The 24,717-nt window shown below is 32.8% G+C and overlaps 1 protein-coding gene across 1 annotated transcript in view; it reads right to left on the bottom strand.

Moving 5' to 3' along the window:
- Positions 1 to 5,210: 5,210 nt before the first annotated feature.
- LOC128165932 (protein bicaudal C homolog 1-like) overlaps positions 5,211 to 24,717 on the bottom strand; it is a 304,614-nt gene continuing 285,107 nt past the window's right edge. Inside the window, exons 19-20 of the mRNA XM_052830867.1 lie at positions 15,804 to 15,903; positions 5,211 to 15,163 (exon numbers count right to left, since the gene is read on the bottom strand). Of these exons, the coding sequence (XP_052686827.1) occupies positions 14,610 to 15,163; positions 15,804 to 15,903 (654 nt within the window). The 3' untranslated portion in view covers positions 5,211 to 14,609. The remainder of the gene's footprint in view (positions 15,164 to 15,803; positions 15,904 to 24,717) is intronic.

The raw sequence follows: 24,717 nt of genomic DNA, 5'->3' as shown, positions 1-24,717 counted from the left end.
ATTTTTTTAAAAATGCACCCCCTTTTTTACAGTTTCGAGGTTTTCTCCGCTTTCAATAAAATTTGGCCTTTTATTTTTGCAATTTGTATTCACCTTCTTATATGGATGATTTGTGCCAAATTTTGTTAAATTTGGCCAAGTGGTTTTAGAGAAGAAGATCAAAATGTAAAAAGTTTACAGACGGACAGACAGACGGACGGACGGACGGACGACGGATGATCAGAAAAGCTCACTTGAGCTTTCAGCTCAGGTGAGCTAAAAAAAACTATCCCACAGAAACGCAGTAACAATATATAAATGTGTATCAAATAACGGGCCGCATACTTTTATTTATTCAATTCCCGTGTGAAGAAAGATTACCTATGGTATGGTTGTTTACAAATAAATCCACACCACGTGTGTTGATCTGCCTTATCTATAATGCTCAACCTAACTAGCTGCAATTATTATACTGCTACAAAATCACAGATACATTTATCGCTTACATTTATTTTGGAGACCGTGCCCGATAACAAATAAATTTACATATTAATAAGTTTTATTTGCTTTATCGGGCACGGTCTCCAAATAAATTGTAAACGATAAACTGAAATAGTATTATATAGTGAATTTTTACATCTTATCGTATTCATCCGTCATTTCTTGATTAAACAAACTTTTATACTTGCAATGAGTTGTCAATAATCAGGGAGACACAGTTGGGTTTTTTGTGCACAATTTAGTTGAATAAATGGAACACAAATCTTGTAAACATTTTTCCCATGTATTTCTATGTGAAACCTTGAACCCCGTCTGGGCCCCAGTTTTGGTCCGAGGGTCGCGTTTTTTACAATTTAGAATCTTCACTATATATATAAAACCTTTTTTGTAAATATTGGCATTTCTGGTGCAGTGGTTCTTGAGAAGAAGATTTAAAAAAAAAATCCTTAGTATTTCTATGTTAAACTTTGAATCACGCCTGGAGCCCCAGTTTTGGTCCGAGGGTCACGGTTTTTACAATTTAGATTCTTCACTATATACACAAGCTTTTTTGTAAATATTGGCATTTCTGGTACAGTGGTTCTTGAGAAGATTTTTAAAGACACACACCCTTTACTCACTATTTCGCAATTATCTCCCTTTTAAAAAGGGCTGTGCGCTTTATTTTAACAATTTATAATCGACTTACCATAAGGATGCTTTGTACTAAATTTGGTTAAAATTGGCCCTGTGGTTTTAGAGAGGAAGTCAATGCGAAAAGTTTACAGACGGACGGACAGATGGACGGACGACGGACAACGGGTGATCAGAAAAGCTCACTTGAACCTTCGGTTCATGTGAGCTAAAAACTTTGAACAATTATTACCTGGGAGAAGTAAAAAAGACATATTTTTATCAACAAACATGTCCAGGAGAATCCTCGCGAGCTCTGCATGTGTTCAGTTTACAGTAAATACGCATGCGTAATAGCATAGAAGGCTGAACCCCGTAACATGTCGCGATGTAAATATGTGATATGTTATACGTAATTATTAATCTCAAGCCAGTTAAGTGCTTCAGTTTCATTAGACACACCATCCATGCAAGTTTGGTGAAGTTAGGACCATAACTAACTTGAAGTGGCTATCAAAGGGCACCTGCTCCAAAAAGCTTCATAAGTAGTTCCAGATATATCATCCATGCAAGTTTGGTGAAGATAGGACAAGTAATAACTTAGAAAAAGGACCTGCAACACAAACCTTAACCAGGTCCGGACGCCGCCGTGGGTTTAGCCTCAACTCCCCCCGACTTCGTCTCGGTGAGCTTAAAATAGATCCCACAGGAGTCTGATATTTTTCTAATGAGCTTGCACTTTGTTAACTTGTTAAGGATAAACCTAGCAAAACATTTACCATGATTTGCATACTTTTATTATCTAAATGTAAAAAATTACAATTTCAAAATTGCCAAAACATTACAATCAGATCCATGATTTTGAATTTTATTTGTAATTCATTAAGCTTTAGAGGATCACTATCAATTTATCTAACTACTAAATTTAAACAGCTTCTATATGTGTACGTATCAATATGCAAAATAATTTCTTTATCAATAATGAAATAATTTACAAATGTATTTCCTAATAATGATAGAAACTTTTGGTTTATAATTGAAACAGTATTAAAATAACCCTAAAACCCCACTGCCTAATTTTTTGTAAATATTGGCATTTCTGGTACAGTGGTTCTTGAGAAGATTTTTAAAGACACACACCCTTTACTCACTATTTCGCAATTATCTCCCTTTTAAAAAGGGCTGTGCGCTTTATTTTAACAATTTATAATCGACTTACCATAAGGATGCTTTGTACTAAATTTGGTTAAAATTGGCCCTGTGGTTTTAGAGAGGAAGTCAATGCGAAAAGTTTACAGACGGACGGACAGATGGACGGACGACGGACAACGGGTGATCAGAAAAGCTCACTTGAACCTTCGGTTCATGTGAGCTAAAAACTTTGAACAATTATTACCTGGGAGAAGTAAAAAAGACATATTTTTATCAACAAACATGTCCAGGAGAATCCTCGCGAGCTCTGCATGTGTTCAGTTTACAGTAAATACGCATGCGTAATAGCATAGAAGGCTGAACCCCGTAACATGTCGCGATGTAAATATGTGATATGTTATACGTAATTATTAATCTCAAGCCAGTTAAGTGCTTCAGTTTCATTAGACACACCATCCATGCAAGTTTGGTGAAGTCAGGACCATAACTAACTTGAAGTGGCTATCAAAGGGCACCTGCTCCAAAAAGCTTCATAAGTAGTTCCAGATATATCATCCATGCAAGTTTGGTGAAGATAGGACAAGTAATAACTTAGAAAAAGGACCTGCAACACAAACCTTAACCAGGTCCGGACGCCGCCGTGGGTTTAGCCTCAACTCCCCCCGACTTCGTCTCGGTGAGCTTAAAATAGATCCCACAGGAGTCTGATATTTTTCTAATGAGCTTGCACTTTGTTAACTTGTTAAGGATAAACCTAGCAAAACATTTACCATGATTTGCATACTTTTATTATCTAAATGTAAAAAATTACAATTTCAAAATTGCCAAAACATTACAATCAGATCCATGATTTTGAATTTTATTTGTAATTCATTAAGCTTTAGAGGATCACTATCAATTTATCTAACTACTAAATTTAAACAGCTTCTATATGTGTACGTATCAATATGCAAAATAATTTCTTTATCAATAATGAAATAATTTACAAATGTATTTCCTAATAATGATAGAAACTTTTGGTTTATAATTGAAACAGTATTAAAATAACCCTAAAACCCCACTGCCTAATTCAAATTACAGATTATCAATTTTCCCTTAACACACGCTCCATCTAAACCATGGCTCAGATAATGGCCCCCTAGGGACAAATAAATTCAGCCACATTTGTCTTTGATGTTCATTTTAGCTCCTAATAATTTATCATTGACAACCAAAACTTTTGCATTTTGAGTTGATTGATTACTTTTAAAACATATATTTAGTTATGAAAAAAGAACAAAAAACCTCCATCTGGATATATTAATATAAATATATTTGCTTTAAAGTACAAGTGTTTGCTGGTGTCTTTACAGTATTTCACTGAAGGTTTAAAAAGATGTCACGAGGATTTTCCCACAAGTTCGTTTTGAACTTTTAATCTGTATCGTAAGTTTTGTTAAGAACATATAGTAAAAATATAATACTGTAGTGACACCTGCAAGAAAACCGGTTTGCAATGTTAAAAATTGTTTTACTTGTGTTTAAGTTGTTGAGTCAGTGTGTTTAGACGAAAAATGACAATCAATGGGGTTTTGTAGCCAGCAGCAGGCTTATTTTGTTTTTAATGATGTATAAACAATTAGCCCAGATTTCCTCTGAAATGTTCTACTGCCTCGAAACAATGACCCATTTATAATATATCGGACCGTCTAAACTGTCCAGAAAATTTTCAGCAAATCAAATACGATTTAGTATTCATCGTCGTAAACAACAAAATCTTCGGGGAGTGAATTTCAAATAAATCGGTTGTTCAGGCCCTTGTGTTACAGAAACTATGTCAAAAATTGAGAAATGTTGATGTGAAAGCTGAAAACAGCTGAGATGTATCACTCACGTAAGTTAGATTAGAACAAAACCATCATGCTGTTTTGGATAAAGGTTCTCACTATTTTCATAAATTGTATGAAATAATGACGTTTTCTCTACCCCACCCCCAGAGGCAGGGTCATCGAATTTTTTGCAGACATTACTGGAGTCCATACGGTATTAATTAATTTGCGTCATTTTATACATTTTCATACATTACTTGTCAATTTAAAAACAAAAAATCACTTAATATAAAAAAAACCAAGTGTATATGCAGACAGTTTAACTTTCATCATATTTTCATAAATAGGTGGCCACCGTGTACACTGTGGTGTTAAGTAAATCGCTCATAACTTTCTGAAATGAGTAGACATCTTCATAATGTTTTTAGTCACATAACACAATGAGTATTAATCAATTTAATAATGTTCATTTTGCAATAACAAAAAATAAGTTATATTGCAGGTGTCATAACAGTATTTCTCTGAAGGTTCAAAACATGGCTGAGGCAAAATAATTCCCGAATTTTCCTTTGAATTTGGGGCGTTTCCGCAGGCGACAGGAGATGATTTTTTTATGAGCTGAAAAACAATGTGTAACAGGTCTAACTATTCCAGTTTTGTAATAATGCGAGGTCATTTGAAGTCTTGATGCGTGTTGTTTCCGGAGGAGGTGAAAAGGCCGGGGCTTGATTTTCAAGCACATGTGTAACTTCGAGGTAAACAAAGTCTCACGCCTTGCTGGATGCACGTGTGTATTTTGCTCGAAAATTGTAAATGAAGTGTTGTTTAAAAGATGTTACGAGGATTTTTCCCAGAAGTTCGTTTTGAATTTTTAATCTGTATCTAAAGTTGCGCATTTTTGGTAAGAACATATAGTAACAATTTAATACTTTAGTGACCCCTGCAATTAATTACATGTAATTAATAAAATTTGTAAGGATTACCTCCCTTAGTTTTCAACATCAGTGTACAATATATAGTATAAGGAAAATGAAAACTGTCATAAAGTCATTAAATCTGGTCTGATCTCAATAAAGATTACAGATGCACATCTTCAGATGGTGTTTGACATATGTACATATGCACTATTCCACGAAAAACTGAAATATTCTATAATGGGGACAAAATTGCGTCTACCTACAGACAGACGGATCAGGTGATTCCAATATACCCCCCTAATCTTCCTTTGCGGGGGTATAAAAAAGTAAGACTTATTTTTAAATACTTTTATTTAATTGTAGACTGTCGAGATATTTTGTGATTAGGTCCCATGGCCATTAAACCTAGACAAGTTCACTTTTGATCTCAGTCTCACTTTCCCACTACATACTGAGTATATTTCTGATAAACAAGTGAGACTTAGATCAAAAGTGTGCTAGGTAAAGTTTTATGGCCCCAGGGCCAATAACATGTAATACATGGGGGATGGGTGGCCATGCAAATGAACATGTCGAGCAATAACCATTTAACTGCATCAGATTTCTGATTTCAATATACTGATATAATGAATGAGAGTGAAGCATTATCTAATCATTACAAAAGTAAATTCTTTTCAAGTCAGTGTTAATTTTTTTTTTAATAATTTTATTTCTATCCATATTCATTCACTTACTATTTTTTAAAAAGAAAATCACAAATAATTACAACTAAAGCATATTCATCTTATAGCATTACACTTTTTTGCCTAAAAAGAATAACAGTATTGATATCAACAGTTTAAACCACCAACTTATATTTGAAGCATCATGATTCAAAGTATTGGTAACACTGAATCATTTAAAATAAAGCAACCGTGTACACACACACACACACACACACACACACACACACACTTGTATAATTCAATATTAAAACATACAACATGATTTGGTTTATTTTTAAATTAGAATTAAACAACATTTTTTGATAGAATTCTAATTCTCTCACCAGAGGTCGAGCTTTGCAAGCTTCACCTCTGTCAATGCCTGAAGTACAAGATTCTTGTCCAAACTGAAATGATGAGCAAATTGTAATTGAAATGGATGTATTTACTTCTTTTATCTATAAATATGATTATAAACAATTCAATTGAAATCTTCAATACCTTTATCCCTTTCAATTTCAAAGTTACTGGGAGAACTGTTTTGCACAGGAAAAAATTAAAATCTGATCTCATGAACAAGTTTGCCAGATGTTAAAAGTTTTATAAAGCAGTTTCTGCTTGCTTCCAAACCATCGTTGATTTTTGTGCAAAAAGGCAGCAATGTACGGAGGCCCGTTGGTGCAACTTAAAAAAAAATATTTTATCTATCAGCCGACACATATTATCTGGCGACCGCCACTTAATAACTTGCGACCGTAACATTATTCATATGGCCACTGTCACATAATTTAATTGGAAGCCGCCATCATTTTCCAAAAAGTGAGTGTTATTAAGGTCTTAGATATTAATCCAAATAAATTTTTCAAAAATCGCTCTCGTGGTATACAAAAACTGATAGCAGTAAAGAGGTATAGCGCCTTTTTCCATTTCATGTGTTTGGACGGAAAGTACCTGTTACTAAAAATAGATTTCAGGTACCTAGCTGTCGCAATATGATTTTCGAAACCTGGATACACTGTACTGATTTTATAATGGTGTCTGTAACAACTGATTTGTCATAAATTCGGGAAACTCTGTGTATAGCAGTAGTTGATATTCTGAACCGTGACAAGCTCAAGCAGAATGCAATGGATCTAAGTGTAAATAGAGTACATGTATACATGTAGTGTTAATGAAGAGATCTGTGTATATTGGCTATGCTCATACTCAGATTGAATTAAACAAGATAATTTTAAAAAACCCAGACCATTAGATACGTGTAACTTAATCTCTCTATTATGTTCATGTTTCAATTGAAGTGGAAAAAAATCACTACTTGATCCAGCGACCACAAAATCAAAAAGACCTCCGCGTTACCACTAAGCCAGGCATCTTACATTATCAGTAGATGCATTTTCAATATATATGGCTATATACATGTACATGATTGTATTAGAAAAGACACTAATTGAAATATTTGTCTGATTTTCAGTACGAAGACCACGTTAAACTATAATTAATTCAATGTAAACGTGTACTACAATACCTGTAGAACATAATTTTAATCGGATGTCTTTGGTTTAGAGTGGTTCAAATAGTCAAATATCCATTTTTTTTAAATCGTTTACTAACTACTTTCCTATATATTCCTAACAAAACCTGAATGTTTTAAGGATGTCTTGTAAGATAAATCAGACTCTTCTAGCATGGAAATTGCCTTATTTGCGCCTCTTTGAATATATTTAATCTAAATATTATATACTTTCAAAAATGTCTGATATTTGCAAAAGTCCTATATTTGAGGCCAAATCGTATATCAAGTGCGCTATACCTCTTTACAGGGAAAGAGAAAATTATTCATCACGGTCTCTATCGCAATGAGGGATTTATTATTCACCGTGGGTCTGAAATCGGCACATCTCATCACATGTGTAAATTAACAAGAATAGAATTCCTGGGTCCCCCGCCGGTCAAGCAGTAGATCTATACTAGTATCGACCAAGGCTGATTTAGGAACTTGACCAAGGTATTAGTGATATAAACATTTGGTATAAATTTCACGTAAATCCGTCAAAATTTGTAGGCATGAGAGCGCTAACAAGGTGAATTTTGGGATAAAACGGAGTCATTATTGTGGTCAAAGTACAGAAAGTCGGGAGGGGGGTCCGTTAGTTACAGATCTAATTACTTAAAGTTTATTTGAGACAAAACACGTCTGTCAGATAAACAACATGATGCAGTCACTGCATGAACGTGTCCTGTTATATTCATTCTGTTATCGGCGACTGACAGGAGCAATTTAGCTTCAAATTTTCAATAAAAAAGTGTTGTTTGTTGTTTCTTTTTGTTTAATGCCAGCTTTAAATTACAAGAGTTGGCCACTTTGTTTATGATTGAAACAACGGAGTCGTTTTCAAAACCTCTAATTTGAGATTAATCATTAAAGGCCTTTACAGAGCTACATGTATGCAAGTGTCCAACCCCCTCCCACCACCACCACCAAAACAGCAGCAAAAACCGATGATTATATCAAATTAGCACAAAGTAACTTTAAATGTAACATTCGTCGAAAATGTACCAACTTTGCACTAATCTACATATATCATTACTTGAGTTTGTCTACGAAATCATATACTATGATAGTGGGCCTGCAACAATAGTGTAGTACAAGTGTGCTTAAGTGTATCCACCTCTCCCTAATAGCTCCAATTAAAACATACGCATGCATCAGGAAGCCAAATATATTATTTGGCGGCTGCCAGATATTATGTAGCGTCACCAGATAACTATGTTGTGGCCATCAGATATTGTGTAGTGGCAGCCAGATAACTATGTGGCAGCCGCCAAAAATATTTTTTCGACTTGGCACCAACGGGCTTACATGTACTTAGCAATGTTATCTCCTATGATGTTTTAAAACTCACCCACAAAGTATTCGACATTAATATCCTCCTTCACGCTGATTGTACCGGAGAAATGAATCAATAATACCATGAGCTTGCCTTGCTGTTTTTTCGACTTGGCACCAACGGGCTTACTTAGCAATGCTATCTCCTATGGTGTTTTAAAACTCACCCACAAAGTATTCGACATTAATATCCTCCTTCACGCTGATTGTACCGGAGAAATGAATCAATAATACCATGAGCTTGCCTTGCTGTTTTTACCATGTCACAAACCCGTGTTGACAGAGGTGTAAGTAAAGCATGCAAAGCACAACCTCTGGTGCAAAAATTGTAGATTTCCATTTGGGGGTCTAATGTGCTCAAATCAGTTTTATAAAAGAAACAGGAACAAAAAATAAAAGAAAACTAGAACAAAGCTTGCACACTCAATTAAACTGAAGAAACTAAACACTACATTGTATGTATAAAAATAATAATCAAAATGCATATTTGTCTATATCACAAAAATATTTGGCAACCATTGTTAAATCAGAAATAAAACACAAATGGACGGATTGTTTTTACTTGACTTCATCTAGAATGTAAAACTACTATAGTTGAAAAAAAAATTGGTTAAGAATAAAAATCTCTCATATCATGTCTAAAAGTCAAAGTCTTGCCAACAAATCATCATCCATGTTATAGTTAATCACACTCTCTATACTCTTACAAAACAATGCAACAAGATCGAGGATTAAACTTTGAAATAATGAAAACCCAAATCATGTTTTAATTATAATGTCAACTTTCAGAATAACTTTTAACTAACCGAATGCAGTCATAATAATTGTGATTTGCAAGTCAAGTATGCATTTGATGTTGCTAAATCTGGCTTAATTAATTGTATCTCTATCTTACAGATAACACTAATCTGTCTTAATTTAATTCTGTTGGACTTTCAAGTGAACTTTATAAAGACATTCTAAATCAAAACTCAATGAATCTTAACATAACCCAAAGCATTATTTACTGTTAACATATATTAAGCATGTGTGATATTTGGCAGAATTTGTATTTTCAATAAAGCTAGCATAGTTTCATTTAATTGTTCCTTTCTGAACTTATGATATATTCATACATATATCATGCATGATATATTGCATGCATAGCATTTGGTAGAATATTTGATAAAGCTGAAGCTGCTTTCTGCCAAAACAGCCAAATAGAATACACAGTTAAATGTACTAGGTTTACAGTATTCGATAACAAGAAGCCCAGGGACCACATCACTCACCTGAACAACAACAGCAATAACTAATTAGAAAAGCTTTATTCCATTTTTGGAATCATGATTTAAGATCTATGTAAGAATCAAAGCTTTATAAAAGGGTCTGGCCACGCATAGTCACCAATTTCCCTTATGTTTCATACATGGACACACCTAGGTGTAAAACGCAAAAACCCACTAAAAGTTGATTGCTAGGGGTAATCGTTGCCATAGTAATCAAGGCTAAAGATGGAAAAAAAAAAAACTTACCTACTTTGAAGCCACATTAGAAGGTTTTGCCCACTAATGTAAACTATCAAAGAGATAAAACAGCCTTTGTCCTATTTTCAATTATTTAATTATATCAGAAAATTGATGGAGAAACCAATACTTTTAAAATGTTACCGTGGAAACCGTTACAAATTTTTGAAATCAATTTTTTAATAAGCCAAAATGGGAAACTGTTAAATTCTTACATCCATATCAATGTCAATGCTATATATATTTTATTATGAAAATTGACATTCGTTGCTATGGCAACAAGGCAAAAAAAAAAGGAAAAACTGAGAAATTGAAGATAATTTTGATATGCTTTAATTCTCGATTTTAGAATTTTTTTCCAATTGTTTTAGTTGGAACTAGTAAAGATATATCTAAATTTTCATTATATACCACAAAAAGCTTTGTTATGCAACAGAGAAGATTTGCTGCTATGGAAAATTAAGTTGCGTAAAAAATCACGCAGAAATTCTTACTTTCTGAAAAGTCCATAGCAACGGCAGTTATTTTTTAAAAAAATCAGATTTTTTTCAAGTGTCATTAAAGTTAAGGACATACTTGATTTTTTCTCACCATTTGATTTTATATATTTATTCATTATAAGTGAATAATATTCATTCAAAGATGCCTAAAAATATTATAATTTTCCTTTATTTTTAAGCTTGTTACCATAGCAACAGTTCCCAATTTTCATATTAAAATTCTTAATTGCACAATCATAATAGTGTTTACCAAAAAATCCAAGATTTGCACTTTTTATTCAAATTTAATGATGATATCAGCTTTTAAAATTTCTGTTTAGTAACCATGGAAACGCACTAAAAATATGCGTTTCTCCGTGAATTTTTTTCTTTCTTTTAAAAAATGACAACTATTTTTAATAATATATTCTACCCTGGAAACCCCAACTTCTGCACATTACTCACAATATGTTCTCAAATATAAAGCATTAAAATGCCATTTTTTAAATCTTTACCCTCGGTTACCCTGGCAACAGGACCACATAGCAACAAACAAATGGTGTTAAGCTTTTTTACTCACCAAAGTCTATCAAACTGTCAAGTATGAACAAAATTTGTGACTATGCGTGGCCACCGAATTTTGATGCTTACACAGAATTTATCTTAAACAAACTTGAATCTACACTACCTAAGAAAGCTTCTACACAGGTTTCAGCTTTTCTGGTCAAAGGCTTTTGAGAAGATTATCTCCCCTTGAAAGAGTACATAGTCTTTCAATTGAACAAACTTGAATCTTCTTCACCCAAAAATGCCGTGTGTTAAGTTCGGTTAAAATTGGCCAAACTTGGAGATGATGAAAATGAAAGTTAACAACACAGACATTGATGACAGACAAAAGACAAATTTTGATAAAAAAAAAAAAAAAAACACCACTTGAGCTTTCTGCTCAGATGAACTAAAAATATGTCCTATGTATTGATCATCATACTTAAACTAAATAAACACGATTCATTTCTTCAATGAAATAACTGACTAATCAATCTCATTCTGACTGAATAATAGGTGTCCTAGATGTGGATGAATATTACATTAAAACTTAATCGTCAATCCTCAAATGATTTGCCTAGCCTAATTTAGATTTACTTACAGGGCAATCAAAACTGTCAAACATTTTGTTTTCTTTTAGAAACTTACATTCTTGAATTGAGGATTTAAAATGAAAACTAAAATTTCCAGTTGTAACATTGTCACATTGTAATTAAGAGAAAGGATTTACTGAGACGGGTCAGACCTTTTGAAATATTTTCATATTTCCACAAAATGTGGATGTTCTAGGTACAAACTTCACCATAAGGCCATTGAATTGCAAAAATCTGCGTCCATGTGTCACCTCCACTAACAGAAAAAAAATGTCAAAGCAAAAGTGATTGTCATGACTTCCAGATTACTGAAATACTGTAAATATCTTTCTACACATTCCTTATGTTATAATTATAAATCAATTATGTAATAAAAATAAAGTTTGAGATATGTAAATAGTATTTGGAGACTGTTTAGTTTCGATATTAGTAGCTTAAATGTAAATCTAATTGAAGCTACTATTTGCACATTATTTTTTTTTTTTACAAAAATTCCAAAAGGAAGAAGTGTCATATATATTCTGAGATTAGATGATAAAAAGATCCTGAAAAATCAAGCAAATCCCTTTGCAATAAAAATATGTGAGGATAAAAAAAATTATAATAAAAAAATAGGTACAAATAAACATATATCTTACACAATTGCTTGTCAATTCAAACTAAAGAAGCTGAGATTACTTTCTTCACAATTTACAAGCTCATTAAAAAATATCTTTGCATACTCAAATTACATCTATTCAAAATGCTCAATATTCAATAATAGGAGTTTTACATACAGTATATAAATTTACCAGTTTACTTTTTTATCATGAAAATAACTGATGTATATCATATACAAGTGAAATTACATACATATTTAAAAATATGTTGCTGAATCAAATTTACAAAGTCAATATTGTACAGCCTGTACAATTTATAAAGGTCAGTTGGCCATCTTGTAAACATGTTAAAATGTTTTGATATCAAATGTATATAAGTAAAGGAATTAAATAAACAACAACACATTTAAATGAAAAGGACAAATAATTTTGAAATTTAGTGGACACTTGAGTTTTTGAACTCACTATAAGAACTGAAAGTAGAACTGACATTTATTGGTTTGAAGTTTCAAAGAATACCTCACAAGGTAACATCAAATGCAGGTACCTGTGGATAACAACATGTACAGGGGGGGGGGGGGGGGTGGTGGTCATGATTTGTGCAAAACAAAATTAAAAAGAGCTAGATGTTTGTGAAACACTTACGCCCCCCTCCTTTGGTAACATCTAGGAAGAAAATGGATGGAAACTGCAAATAATTGGAATTTTACTAAGTCCAAGGGGCATAACTCTGTCGGAAATGGCTTGATCGTACCCAAATTCGAATTTGACCTAGATAATTTGAATTTTTTAAGTCCAAGGAACATAACTCTGTTGAAAATGGCTTGATTGTATTTGTTTTGTTTTGATAGAATTTGACCTAGATATTTCTATGATAAATCTGTACACCAAATTTCATTGCAATACGTGCAACCTCTGCGAAGAAAATGAACAGAAGCTATTGGTGGACAGACCGACTGACAGACAGCAGCAAAGCAGTATGCCCTCCATTCTTCGAAGCATAAAAATAATTTTACTCCACATCCTGTCTGATTAAATTGCTAAACAAATGCATTTCAAATGCTAAATTATATCATATAATACAATATCTTTATTTATGAAACAATATTGAATCAAGTGATACCACAGGATAATGAATTGTAGAATATGGTATAATACTGTATCAAATGTTAGAACTTTATTCTATCATACATTACAATGTTGCATCATATAATTCAATACTGTATCATTTGATTCTATACTGCATAATTTAATAGAAGGCATAATTGTTTCAAAAAATGTAATATTGTATTTTATTATACTTTCATGTTAAATACTGAAATCTGATTGGTTTAAATGCAGTTGGTAATCTGTTCTATTACCCTTAGCATTAGCAACACACTTGGCAATGGGTAACACAACGAATTGTTACATGCGCGTAAATTATACGCATACGGTTAGCCGTAGAATTCACTTCATTTCTATATAAAAGCAGTAAAATTTTCTTTAAAAAAAAAGACATTCAGTATAATAAAATAAATAGTGCCTGTTTGGGAGGGTAACTGTTGAAATTGACACCCCTCGAAAACCATTGTCAACCTCTCCTTCGCGTCGGTTGACAATGAATTTCTCTAGGTGACAATTTTAACAGTTACCCTCCCAAATAGGCACTATTTATATGTGTTTTAAAAATGTATCATGTAATATAATACAACATTGAATATAATACAATATGGTGTGATTTCCTAATTATACGATATTAGATTGCATCTCGTTGTACAATGTGACATTGTTTCATATTATAAGAAATGCTAATGAATCATATAATACATCCTGTATAATATAATATTGTATCAATCCTGGGTGATATGATATTTAACTTTTAACTGACAAAAAACATTCAAAATGGAAAACCACTGAGAATAACTATTGGTAAGTAAATAATAAAATAGAAAAACAAAAAATTAGGGTCAGCAAATCATGACCATTCCCTTCTAAGTCATTCAGATTTAAAGTTTGCACATACTTGAATTTTCATTTCCTAAAAAATTATTTTCCTTGCGATTGTTGATAAATATAAATTTTGCTCTATGCTTTAAACATGTATCTGAGAAAAATTTCCCTTTACACTTCAAACATGAACAACATGTCATGCAAAGAGGTATTTAGATGCAGTGGCCATGAATTTGATAAACCTTTCATCCTTAGTTGCATGATTTTGTCTCCAGTGAGATTAATTTATAACTGTAAATATGTATTGTACAAGTATGATTGCATGGAATGACCTTGCAATAAGTATACATACATGAAAAGTTAGATTAAGACCAACATTTTTCCCCTCAATGATTCTACCATCTTCCACTCAAATTTACACAATCTGGCTGAAAATTTTGAGAACTAGCATCTCTGTGTGTATTAAAATCAATCTGATGAGAATACAGCTCAGAAGAGGCAAATAGATTGCCACTAGCACTTTGATTGAGGCTAATTTTTCTTGGCGGAAATCCTGGAGGAGCCTTAACCAATCTATCACCTGGAAATAAGCTGTCCACAGATGTGTAATTAAAGCTTCCACTTAGTCCAGATCCTCTCATCACGTGAGCATTCTGACTTGTATTTCTTGACTCACTTAGTCGGGCACTATGACTAAGAAACTGGCCTTTCAAGGGATATCTCCCTCCATGGTTAAGTGGTGAGGTATAGCTGCTCATAAGGGACCTTGGATGACTAAATGGACCATTTCCTAAGCTGGAGGACAGATGCTCCAACATATGTGAACCAGTGGAGGACTGAGAGTCCATCCTCAGATTTGTGGTTGTTCCATTATCAGTAAAACCTCTATCAGTGGTCACATTTTCTACCCCTTTTTCTGTTGCCAGTAGACTCCTCCTTTTGTTTAAATCTAATAAAAACACATTTTTGTTTACTTTTTCTCATATCTAATGCATGCACAAAATCAAAATAAACTTAATTCTAATTGAAAACAAAAATTAGTCACAAAACAAAGGAATAACTGCATGAAGACTCAATTGTATAAAAGAGTAAACATGTATAGAGGCACGAGATGGGATTATAATACACAATTGTACGTGTTCTCCCTCTTGTCTTAAACAGCCTATGTTCCAAATATGATCATCCTACCTTAATCTGTATTTTTTGTATCTTATCTCTAGAGTGAAGAGAGACTAAATCTATAGTGACCTCGACCTTCCTTGTGAACAGAAGTACTTCTAGCCGACTATACCATAATAATTGTGTCACAAGACAGGCATATAAAAAATATCAACCCATAGGAAAAAGTATATGGAAATATTTTGTAAAACTATGAAGCAAAGCTTTATTTAAAAGACAAAGTCATTGTCTTTGTCTTACAATTCTTATGACTAAAGAATGACAGGACAAAAAGCTACATAAAAGAAAGGAGTAATGTTATATTCTATAGTCATTTCAGCCCCTTAATAACAATGTACATCCAATAACATATCATCAATGTTCATTTTCTAAAAAAGCCCTCCCATGAAAACTAATTTTATCAACATTACCTGCAATGGCTAGGAGCATTTTTCTTCTAGCACCAAAAGTTGTAATTCCCAATTCCCTCAAATCTTTCTCGGTTAATGTCAGAAAGGTGGCTAAGTCAATCTAGAATCAAACAGAATTAGAATGCTTAAAGGACATATCGCAAGTTTCCAAAGTATACGACGTTTTACATTTTTTGGCTTCCTTGTGTATCTAATAATTACTCCATACAGTTTGTTAACGGTATAAAAGCGGTAATTAGCCATAATATCAATTTAAATTATAGCCTGGATTGTTTAAAAACTCGTTTATTAGATAGCGTGTCACATGGTACAGTGACGTCACATGCGACCTTCTTCGAACAGCTGATTGTAAACAAATTGTAGGATTAGCATTATCTTCTTTAAATTTTGACATTCATTCACCATGTAAGTTGTTTTTTTTAAAATGCTGACTAAATTAAAAGAATCTTATTATTCAGTCGTACACGTTTGAGCCACTAGTACGGATGAAAAACGATGATATTGCCGAAAAAGCGACAATGAAGTCGGCAATGTCGATCAAATTGATTGACGTGTAAACATTGTAAACACAACTTAGTAAGGATTGTAGCTCAAATAAATCTGTTAAAGGTGTTTATTTATTAAAATCTACAACAGTCTTAGTTTTTGGCGTACCTAACGACTCAGAATGTTCATTATTGTAAAACTGTGGTGCACAAGAAGTTTCTTTCTATGGCAGTAACTGATCACAACTTTCTAAGGTTGTTTACTCTATATTACACTGGATTATAAAAGCAGGCAAGAACGTTTTCCTTAATCCTTATAGTGATTGTAATGTCTCTTTTTATTAAGGTCTTCCGTTTCCAACGGAAGACCTTATAGTGATTGTAATGTTTTTCATTATTAATGTCTTCCATTGAAAACGGAAGACCTTATAGTGATTGTAATGTTTTTTCTTTCTTTTTCTTTTTTTTCCCCCCTTTTTTGTCAGCAGAATTTCTCAGAGATGGCTTGATAGATTTTCCTGAAATTTTCAGGGATGATAGAGAATGATAATATCTCGAGGCAATTTTTTCATTTTTTCAAAAATCATGTCCGGTCGTCCGTTTCCTGTCCCGCAGCAAAAAACCTTGTTCCCTCGAGATCTCAGAATTTGCAAGCACTTGGACATCCAAACTTTGTGGGATGATAGACCTATATCTGTAGATGTGTTTAAACTATTTTGTTTTGTTTGGCGTAACTTCCGGTCGTCACCGGAAGCAGTTCAAAAATAATTATTTTTACGCATTAAATTCGTTTTCCATATAATGAATATATAAGTATGAATCTATACATAGCTTATCTATGCGATGTTATATCAACAAAAAAATTCTACTTCCGGTGAGATATCTCAATTATCTCAGGTAGCTTTTTTAAAACACATTTTGTACCCACGAGATCTCAGAAACTAAAAGTGATCAAAGCACAAAACTTTCACAGATGATAGACATTCGATTGAAGATGTGTTTAAACAGTTTCATTTTGTCGACCGTCACTTCCGGTCCACACCGAAAGAGTTCAAACAAATCAAGCTGTTTATCCATTTAAGTGTTTTCATTCGATAGTTTCAGTTACTTTGATGAATAATAATGTAAATTAGGAAAGTAAACAAGAAATAAATTTCAATAAGCACTTCCGTTTGTCCGTTTCCTGTCCCGAGACAAAAAACCTTATATCGACGAGATCTCAAAACTGTAACGACTTCAACAACCAAACTTTGTAGGATTATAGACCTGTGTATGGACACGTGTTAACACTATTTTGTTTCATCCGGCATAACTTCCGGTCGTCACAGGAAGTACACCAAATTCTGATTTTTTAAAAATATGTTGGTTATTTAGCATGGAAGTAACATTTTAGTTATAGAAATACAAGAGGTCATCCACACATGGTAAAAAAAACAAAAAAAGTTCTACTTCCGGTGAGACATCTCAAATATCTCAGGTAGCCTTCTTTTAAAAAAACAAACTACCCCCAAGATCTCAGAAACTGTGAGAGATCAAGACACAAAACTTGTATGGATAATGGACATTTGAATGAACATGTGTTTAACGGGTTCCATTTGGTCGTACGTCACTTCCGGTTTTCACTCGAAGTGTTCAAGCAATAAAAGGTTTTTTTTTTTTTTAACATTAGAATTTTTTTAACATTTTACTCAATGTGATGAACAATAACGCATCATAGATAAATGTACTAAAATATGTATTTTCAATTTCTTAATCACTTCCGTTCGTTAGTTTCCGGTCCCGAGACAAAAACCTTTTTTTCTCAACTAGATATTATAACTAACAAAAACTTGAACATCCAAACTTTGAGGAAAGACAAGGCAATGTATGAGTTTAATATGTTTTGTATGATCCGGCGTAACTTCCGATCGTCACAGAAAGTACTCAAAAAATGACGTTTTGTCTTTTTGTTTTGTTTATTTCTTGGGAATTCCTTTACAGTATAAATTATATCAGCTAATGAAGCGAGGCGGTATCCAAAATGGCGTCCCCTCTCGTTATTTTTCTCCAATGGACTTGCGTTTTGTACACAGGCCCCTGTGCATAAACTTCTACTTTTTTCTTTTTGAGAAATGAATATGATTTATTTATGAAACTATAATTACAAAAATGTACCATATAATTAATAACATATGAATTGAATGTTTATTTATAAATCCTCTCGTCGACAGATAGACCCCTATTTGTCACAAGATTTCCGCATACTTTCGTAAGGGAAACTTAAGATAACAACAGTCCAAATCCCCATTTTCGTTGGCTAAATCACCCGCAGGAGGCACAGAACACCATCATGTCCGGTTATCGGCAATTTAATAGCTGGTAATTAGTTTAATTGTCATTTAAATCTAATCCATTTACAAAGATGGCTTACAGCACATTCTCGCTCGAGGTCGCATATGACGTCACACATCATGGCGGGTAGATCGAGAGAGAAAATATGCATATCGTGACATTTGAATTTCATCGCTTTCAAACTCACGAATTAGGCAGAATATTTTATGAAAACGTTAATAAACTTCATTTTTAATGAGTATAGAATGATTTTATTTAAAATATTCCGAAAATTAAAAAACATGCGATATGTCCTTTAATAAAATATATGCGAGAGGTTCGTGAGCCACACCACTCAAGGAGTTTCAGGTTTTAAAGCAGTTTGAGTATTGCACTATATCAAAATGGCGATTTTAAAAAATTGGTTTGTCTTTTACATAACATTTTAGATATCTGATATAAATATTTCTCTTAAAAACCATGAACTAATAAAAAGTCATCAGAACAGGAATGTATGTATAAAATAAAAGGTTGATTGATGCTTGATGGCATTAAAATAAAAAGAGGATCAGGGGCCACATTGCTCATGTTACCATTGCAAATATGAAGTTAAATTTTTTTTATGTCTGAAAAACTGCAGGAAAAGGTATGGGCGGTAGAAAGGGTATAAAAGACCTTAATAAAAAAACAACTTATATTTAAGAACATGCTTTAACATAAAACAGACCAGCTTAAAACACTGACGCAACACAAACAATCACTGATGCAAAACCAAGTCATGCACTGAATAAACGCTAGATGGTGTGCAAAGAGGTATCAGGGGGAATCGTAACCTGGAGTTACAGGTAACCTTTTCATGAGTAGATCCAGGGTTTTTCTTGGTAAAAAAAAAGGGGTCCGAGGAAATACTTAGCTTTGCCAGGTAAGGTGGGGGTCTGAGCCACATATTTGGTAGTTTTACTATGTAAATTTAAGATAATTGAGTTTTCCAAGAGTAGGGGGTGGGGGGGGGGGTGTCATATTTCAGCTTATTTACATAACAAAGTCTTTTAAGCTATGGATTTCGTTTGTAACTTGACTTTCAAAGTTGGTCAATAATATAAGCATCAATTTACCATTCTAGACAAAAATTGGAAAAATATTGCTTTTTTTTTGGGGGGGGGGGGGGGGGCTTAACACTTGTCCAATTTTATTTTAAGTCACTTTAAGAAATTGATGCAAAAATTATATTTGCAACAGTTTTTTCTGATATATGCTGTCATTTACAAAGGTTTTAAAAAAAATATCTATGGTAAATTCTTCATAAGAATTTCAAGGTTTAAAAAGTTACATATTTTGTGTTTATACAAATAACAATCATGCAAAATAACATAAAAGATATGAAACATTATCATATCAAAATCAAGAATGTGATAATTATTATTTTCGTAGATAGAAATTAAGGCCCTAATCCCTGTAATGCATCTAATCGATATCGATAATAAAAAATATTACCAATGCTGCTGTTAAAAAAAATGCACATATTATACATGAATAGCAATACTAAATCCAATCCGAGTACTATAGACCCATCACATTATTTTTTTCATTATATTTATCTTTTAATTCTCAAAATTATAATGCAATCAAAACTATTAGATTTTTTAAAACGATTACAGATATAAATGTATCGATTGATTAATTACCAACTGGTTTAACTGCTCAGGTGACGCTTGTTTTTTTAGTGTACTTAATTATTGAAGGCACGTAGCATCAGGGGGCCAGGAAGACCTGACCTATTATACAAAAGAACTTGTGACTTACGACCAAATTCATGAATGTTTATAAATCACAGACTAATCAATGTTTTATTGTAATATCTGTAAAAAATAATTATGGAAATCATAATAGTTATAAATCAGGCTTGGGGCGAATTACATTGTAAAGTAGTACATAACATTACCATTACTTCATGAATTTGGGCATTTAAATACCATTACCATTACTTTATTTTCTTGAAGTAATGCATTACATTACCATTACATGAGTAAAGTAATGCATTACCTGTGCATTTCTTAGTGAAAAGTAAAAAAATGTTTGAAAAAAGTAAAGCTAAATAAAGAGTTTTTGCAAATGTTTCAAATATAAAACACTCTTTAACATATCTATAGGTTCATGTTCAGTATCAGGTTCAAAATTAATGACTTATACAATATTCATTCTTTATCTGCTCAATACATAACCATCTTATGATATTATGAACAACATATCACATAAGTAACTTGATATTTATAGACATTTGGCATGGTACAATATCAGGTATGAACTAGAGACACAGAAGTACATTCATAACAGAAAACAAATTTATATGGTATAACATTGCAGTTTAAAAGCCTTTAATAGAGATATTTCCCCACATTACACAAATCTTTAAAATATTTGACATTTAATCATATTGATTTATGAACAGATGGGTTTTTCCAATTATATTTTCTTTATACTGAGGACACTTTAAGACAAAAGATTGCTGTTGCACTTTATGATCATCAAAGTTTCAAAGAGTTATAGTTACAAATGTAAAGTGTCTTTTTTCCCCCTTATCCGCTGCCCATAAAAAGGCCCATTTTAGTGACAACACAGATAAACAGCTATTAGAAAATGCATGGTGACTAAAAACACAATTATTAGGATAGAGTAAGGAGTAATGTTATATTCTACGGTCATTTCGGTCCCTAAATAACAATGTACATCCTATAACATATCAACTTACAATGTTTATTCTCTAACCTCCACCTGATTAAAGCCCTCCCATTAAAACTAACTTTTTAGCTCACCTGAACTGAAGGTTCAAGTGAGCTTTTCTGATCACCTGTCAGTCCGTCTGTCTGTAAACTTTTCACATTTTCGACTTCTTCTCATAAACCACTGGGCCAAATTTAACCAAATTTGATACAAAGCATCCTTATGGGAAGGGGCTTATAAATTGTTAAAATAAAGTGCACAGCCCTTTTCAAAAGGGAGATAATTGCAAAACAGTGAGCATAGGGTGCATGTCTTTAAAAATCTTCTTCTCAAGAACCACTGCACCAGAAATGCCAATTTTGACACAAAAGCTTGTATGTATAGTTAAGATTCTAAATTGTAAAAATCGTGACCCTCGGATTAAAACTGGGGCCTCAGGCAGGATTCAAAGTTTAACATAGAAATACATTGGAAAATGTTTAAAAAATCTTCTAAATTGTGCACCAAAAAACCCAACTGTGTCTCCCTGATTATTGACAACTCATTGCATAAATATAAAAGGTTGTTTAAAAAAGAAATGACGGATGAATACGATAAGGTGTAAAATTTCACTAAATATTATTTTAGTTTATCGCTTACATTTTATTTGGATACCGTGCCCGATAAAAATAAAAATTAATATATAAATTTATTATTTATCGGGCACGGTCTCCAAGATAATTATAAGCGATAAATTTATCTTGTGATTTTGTTGCAAGATTGCAGCTAATTTGGTTGAGCATTACAGATACGGCAGATCAACGCACGTGGTGTGGATTTATTTGTAAACAACCATACCAAAGATAATCTTGTTTTACACGAGAATTAAATTTAAAAACAAGTATGTTTTATTATAATTAGGGAAACACTGTTTATGTGTTACCCTCGTATACAAATGATGAACCTGTAAAATTTGTTCAAAGAGTGTTTAAAGCAGAAAGAAGATAATTTATTTATATTATGAACTTTGAAATTTCTTCGATTTTTGTAACCATGATGAGTTATGATTCATTGTATTACAAATGCATCATTACGTATTTTATAAGGAAATGCACTGAGTATACAGTCACATGGTGATGTTAAAATTGCATATAAAAAAATAGTTGCATATTGTGGTATTTATGGACTTATTGTACATACGACCTAACTCAGACAGCGTGTGCAGGTGTCATAACAGTATTTCACTGACATGGCTTAGGCAAAATAATTCCCAAATTTTCCTTTGAATTCAGGGCGTTTCCGCACGCAACAGGTGCTGATTTTTATATATTAGATAAAAAACAATGTGTAAGAGGCCTAACTATCCCAGTTTTGTAATAATGCGAGGTCATTTGAATTTTTGTTGCGTGATGTTTCCAGTGGGGGGGGGGGTTGGTTAAAGGCCCAGGCTTGATTTTCAAACACATGTGTAACTTGGAGGTAAACAAAGTCTCACGCCTTGCTGGATGCACGTGGGTATTTTGCTAAAAAATTGTAAATAAATCGTTGATTAAAAATATGTCAATAGGATTTTTTCCAGAATTTCGTTTTGAATTTTTAATCTGTACTGGTACTGTACCAGTTATCGGCTAAGACCAGTTATCGGCTAAACTGAGGGTTCGGACCAATAGCACGCGAATATCCGAGATTTTTTAGTTCAGTCATCTGTTTCTAATAAAGAAAAGTAAGTTTGCTTGAAAACTTTCTTCAATATGTTTTAAACATGAGCTTTAACGATCATTGTTTACCGCTTATTTACATCTTTGCACTTTCAGCTGTGGGGGAAGTGACGTAATAAGTTAAAAATAGAATATGACCTCTTTGTGATACGTAATTATATCCCTTCTTTGATTTGACATATAATATCAATACATATAACATTTATAAAGAAAAGGAACTCACTAAATTCCGAGAGATTCATGGCGCAGTTGAACGCCTGATTGTATAATTATGCATTGATAAGCGTACGATTGTGTGTATTACCGTATGATGATAAAAGAATAATTTTATGAGTTCAATTTATGTATAATAACCCCTACGACCTATAGGCTGACCCTGCAAGGGACATAATTCAATCAATACTTTGCAGAATATAAAATCAACATGTACAAGGATTTTACTATGTTATTATCACGAAGCCGATAACTGGTACAGTAAATCATAAAACCTAGGCGAATTCGGGGCTTGCAAAAAAGCACAGAAACAATATGTTTTGGGTTCTAAATGATGATATAATCTAACCGATGGATAAATAAGGAGTTCACAATTTAAAGTATGAAAAGTTTTATTCCAATATATCAAGAAATAAGGAAACACGAAAAGAAAACGTAAAATTATAGCCGATAACTGGTACAGTGCCAGTATGTAAAGTTGTGCAACTTTGGTAAGAATATATAGTAAAATCTAATACTGTAGCATTTTTATTCTGATATTAATTGATATCCGACTATTGGTACAGAAGTTTAAATTAATGATACCTATCTTAAAGAAAATGTCAGCTTGAGGCCTTTGTGGGCGTTCTGGCCTTTGATATGTATAGTGAAGACTCTAAATTGTAGAAATCGTGACCCTCGGACCAAAACTGGAGCCCCAGGCGGGGTTCAAAATTTAACATAGACCTACATAGGACAATTTATTAAAAATTTTCTTCTTAATAAAGTTTTACTGCACCAAAAATGCAAATATTTACACAAAAGGTTGTATTTATAGTAAAGATTCTAAATTGTATAAATCGTGACCCCCGGACAAAAAGTGGGGCCCCAGGAGGGGTTTAAATTTTAACATATATAGGAAAATGTTTTAAAATCTTCTTCTCAAGAACTATAATGCAACAGTTTGGGACATTACTATGCATACATGTACATCCTTAAATAATGTAGATTCTTATTTGTAAAAATCGTGACTCCAGGACAAATAATGGGGCACCAAGGGGGGTTCTAAATTTAAACATTTTAAAAAATATAAAGGAAACATTTAAAAATGTTCTTCTCAAGAACTACAATGTTATAGTTTGTGGAATTACTATGCATGCATCCCTGGCTTATGTTGATTCTTAATTGGTAAAATCATGACCCCCGGACCGATGCTGGGACCCAAGAGGGGGTCAAAGTTTATTATAGAAATATAAAGGTAACATGTTAAAAAATCTTCTTCTCAAGAATTACAATGCTTAAATTTGTGAGATTACTAGCATACATAACACCTTGGATAATGTAGGTTTGATAGTTTTAAAATAGTGACCCCTGGACTAATACTGGGGACCCAAGCTGGATTAAAAGTTAAATGTAAAGTATAAATGGAAAATGTTTTAAAATCTTCTTCTCAAGAACTACAATGCTTCAATTTGTCAGATAACTACGTAAGCATTCTCAAATAGTGTA

This window comes from Crassostrea angulata, chromosome 10 (genome assembly GCF_025612915.1).
Source record: "Crassostrea angulata isolate pt1a10 chromosome 10, ASM2561291v2, whole genome shotgun sequence".
Lineage (NCBI taxonomy): Eukaryota > Metazoa > Mollusca > Bivalvia > Ostreida > Ostreidae > Magallana > Magallana angulata.
Note: the sequence above shows the minus strand (reverse complement) of the source record. Positions and strands in the feature narration are given on the sequence as shown.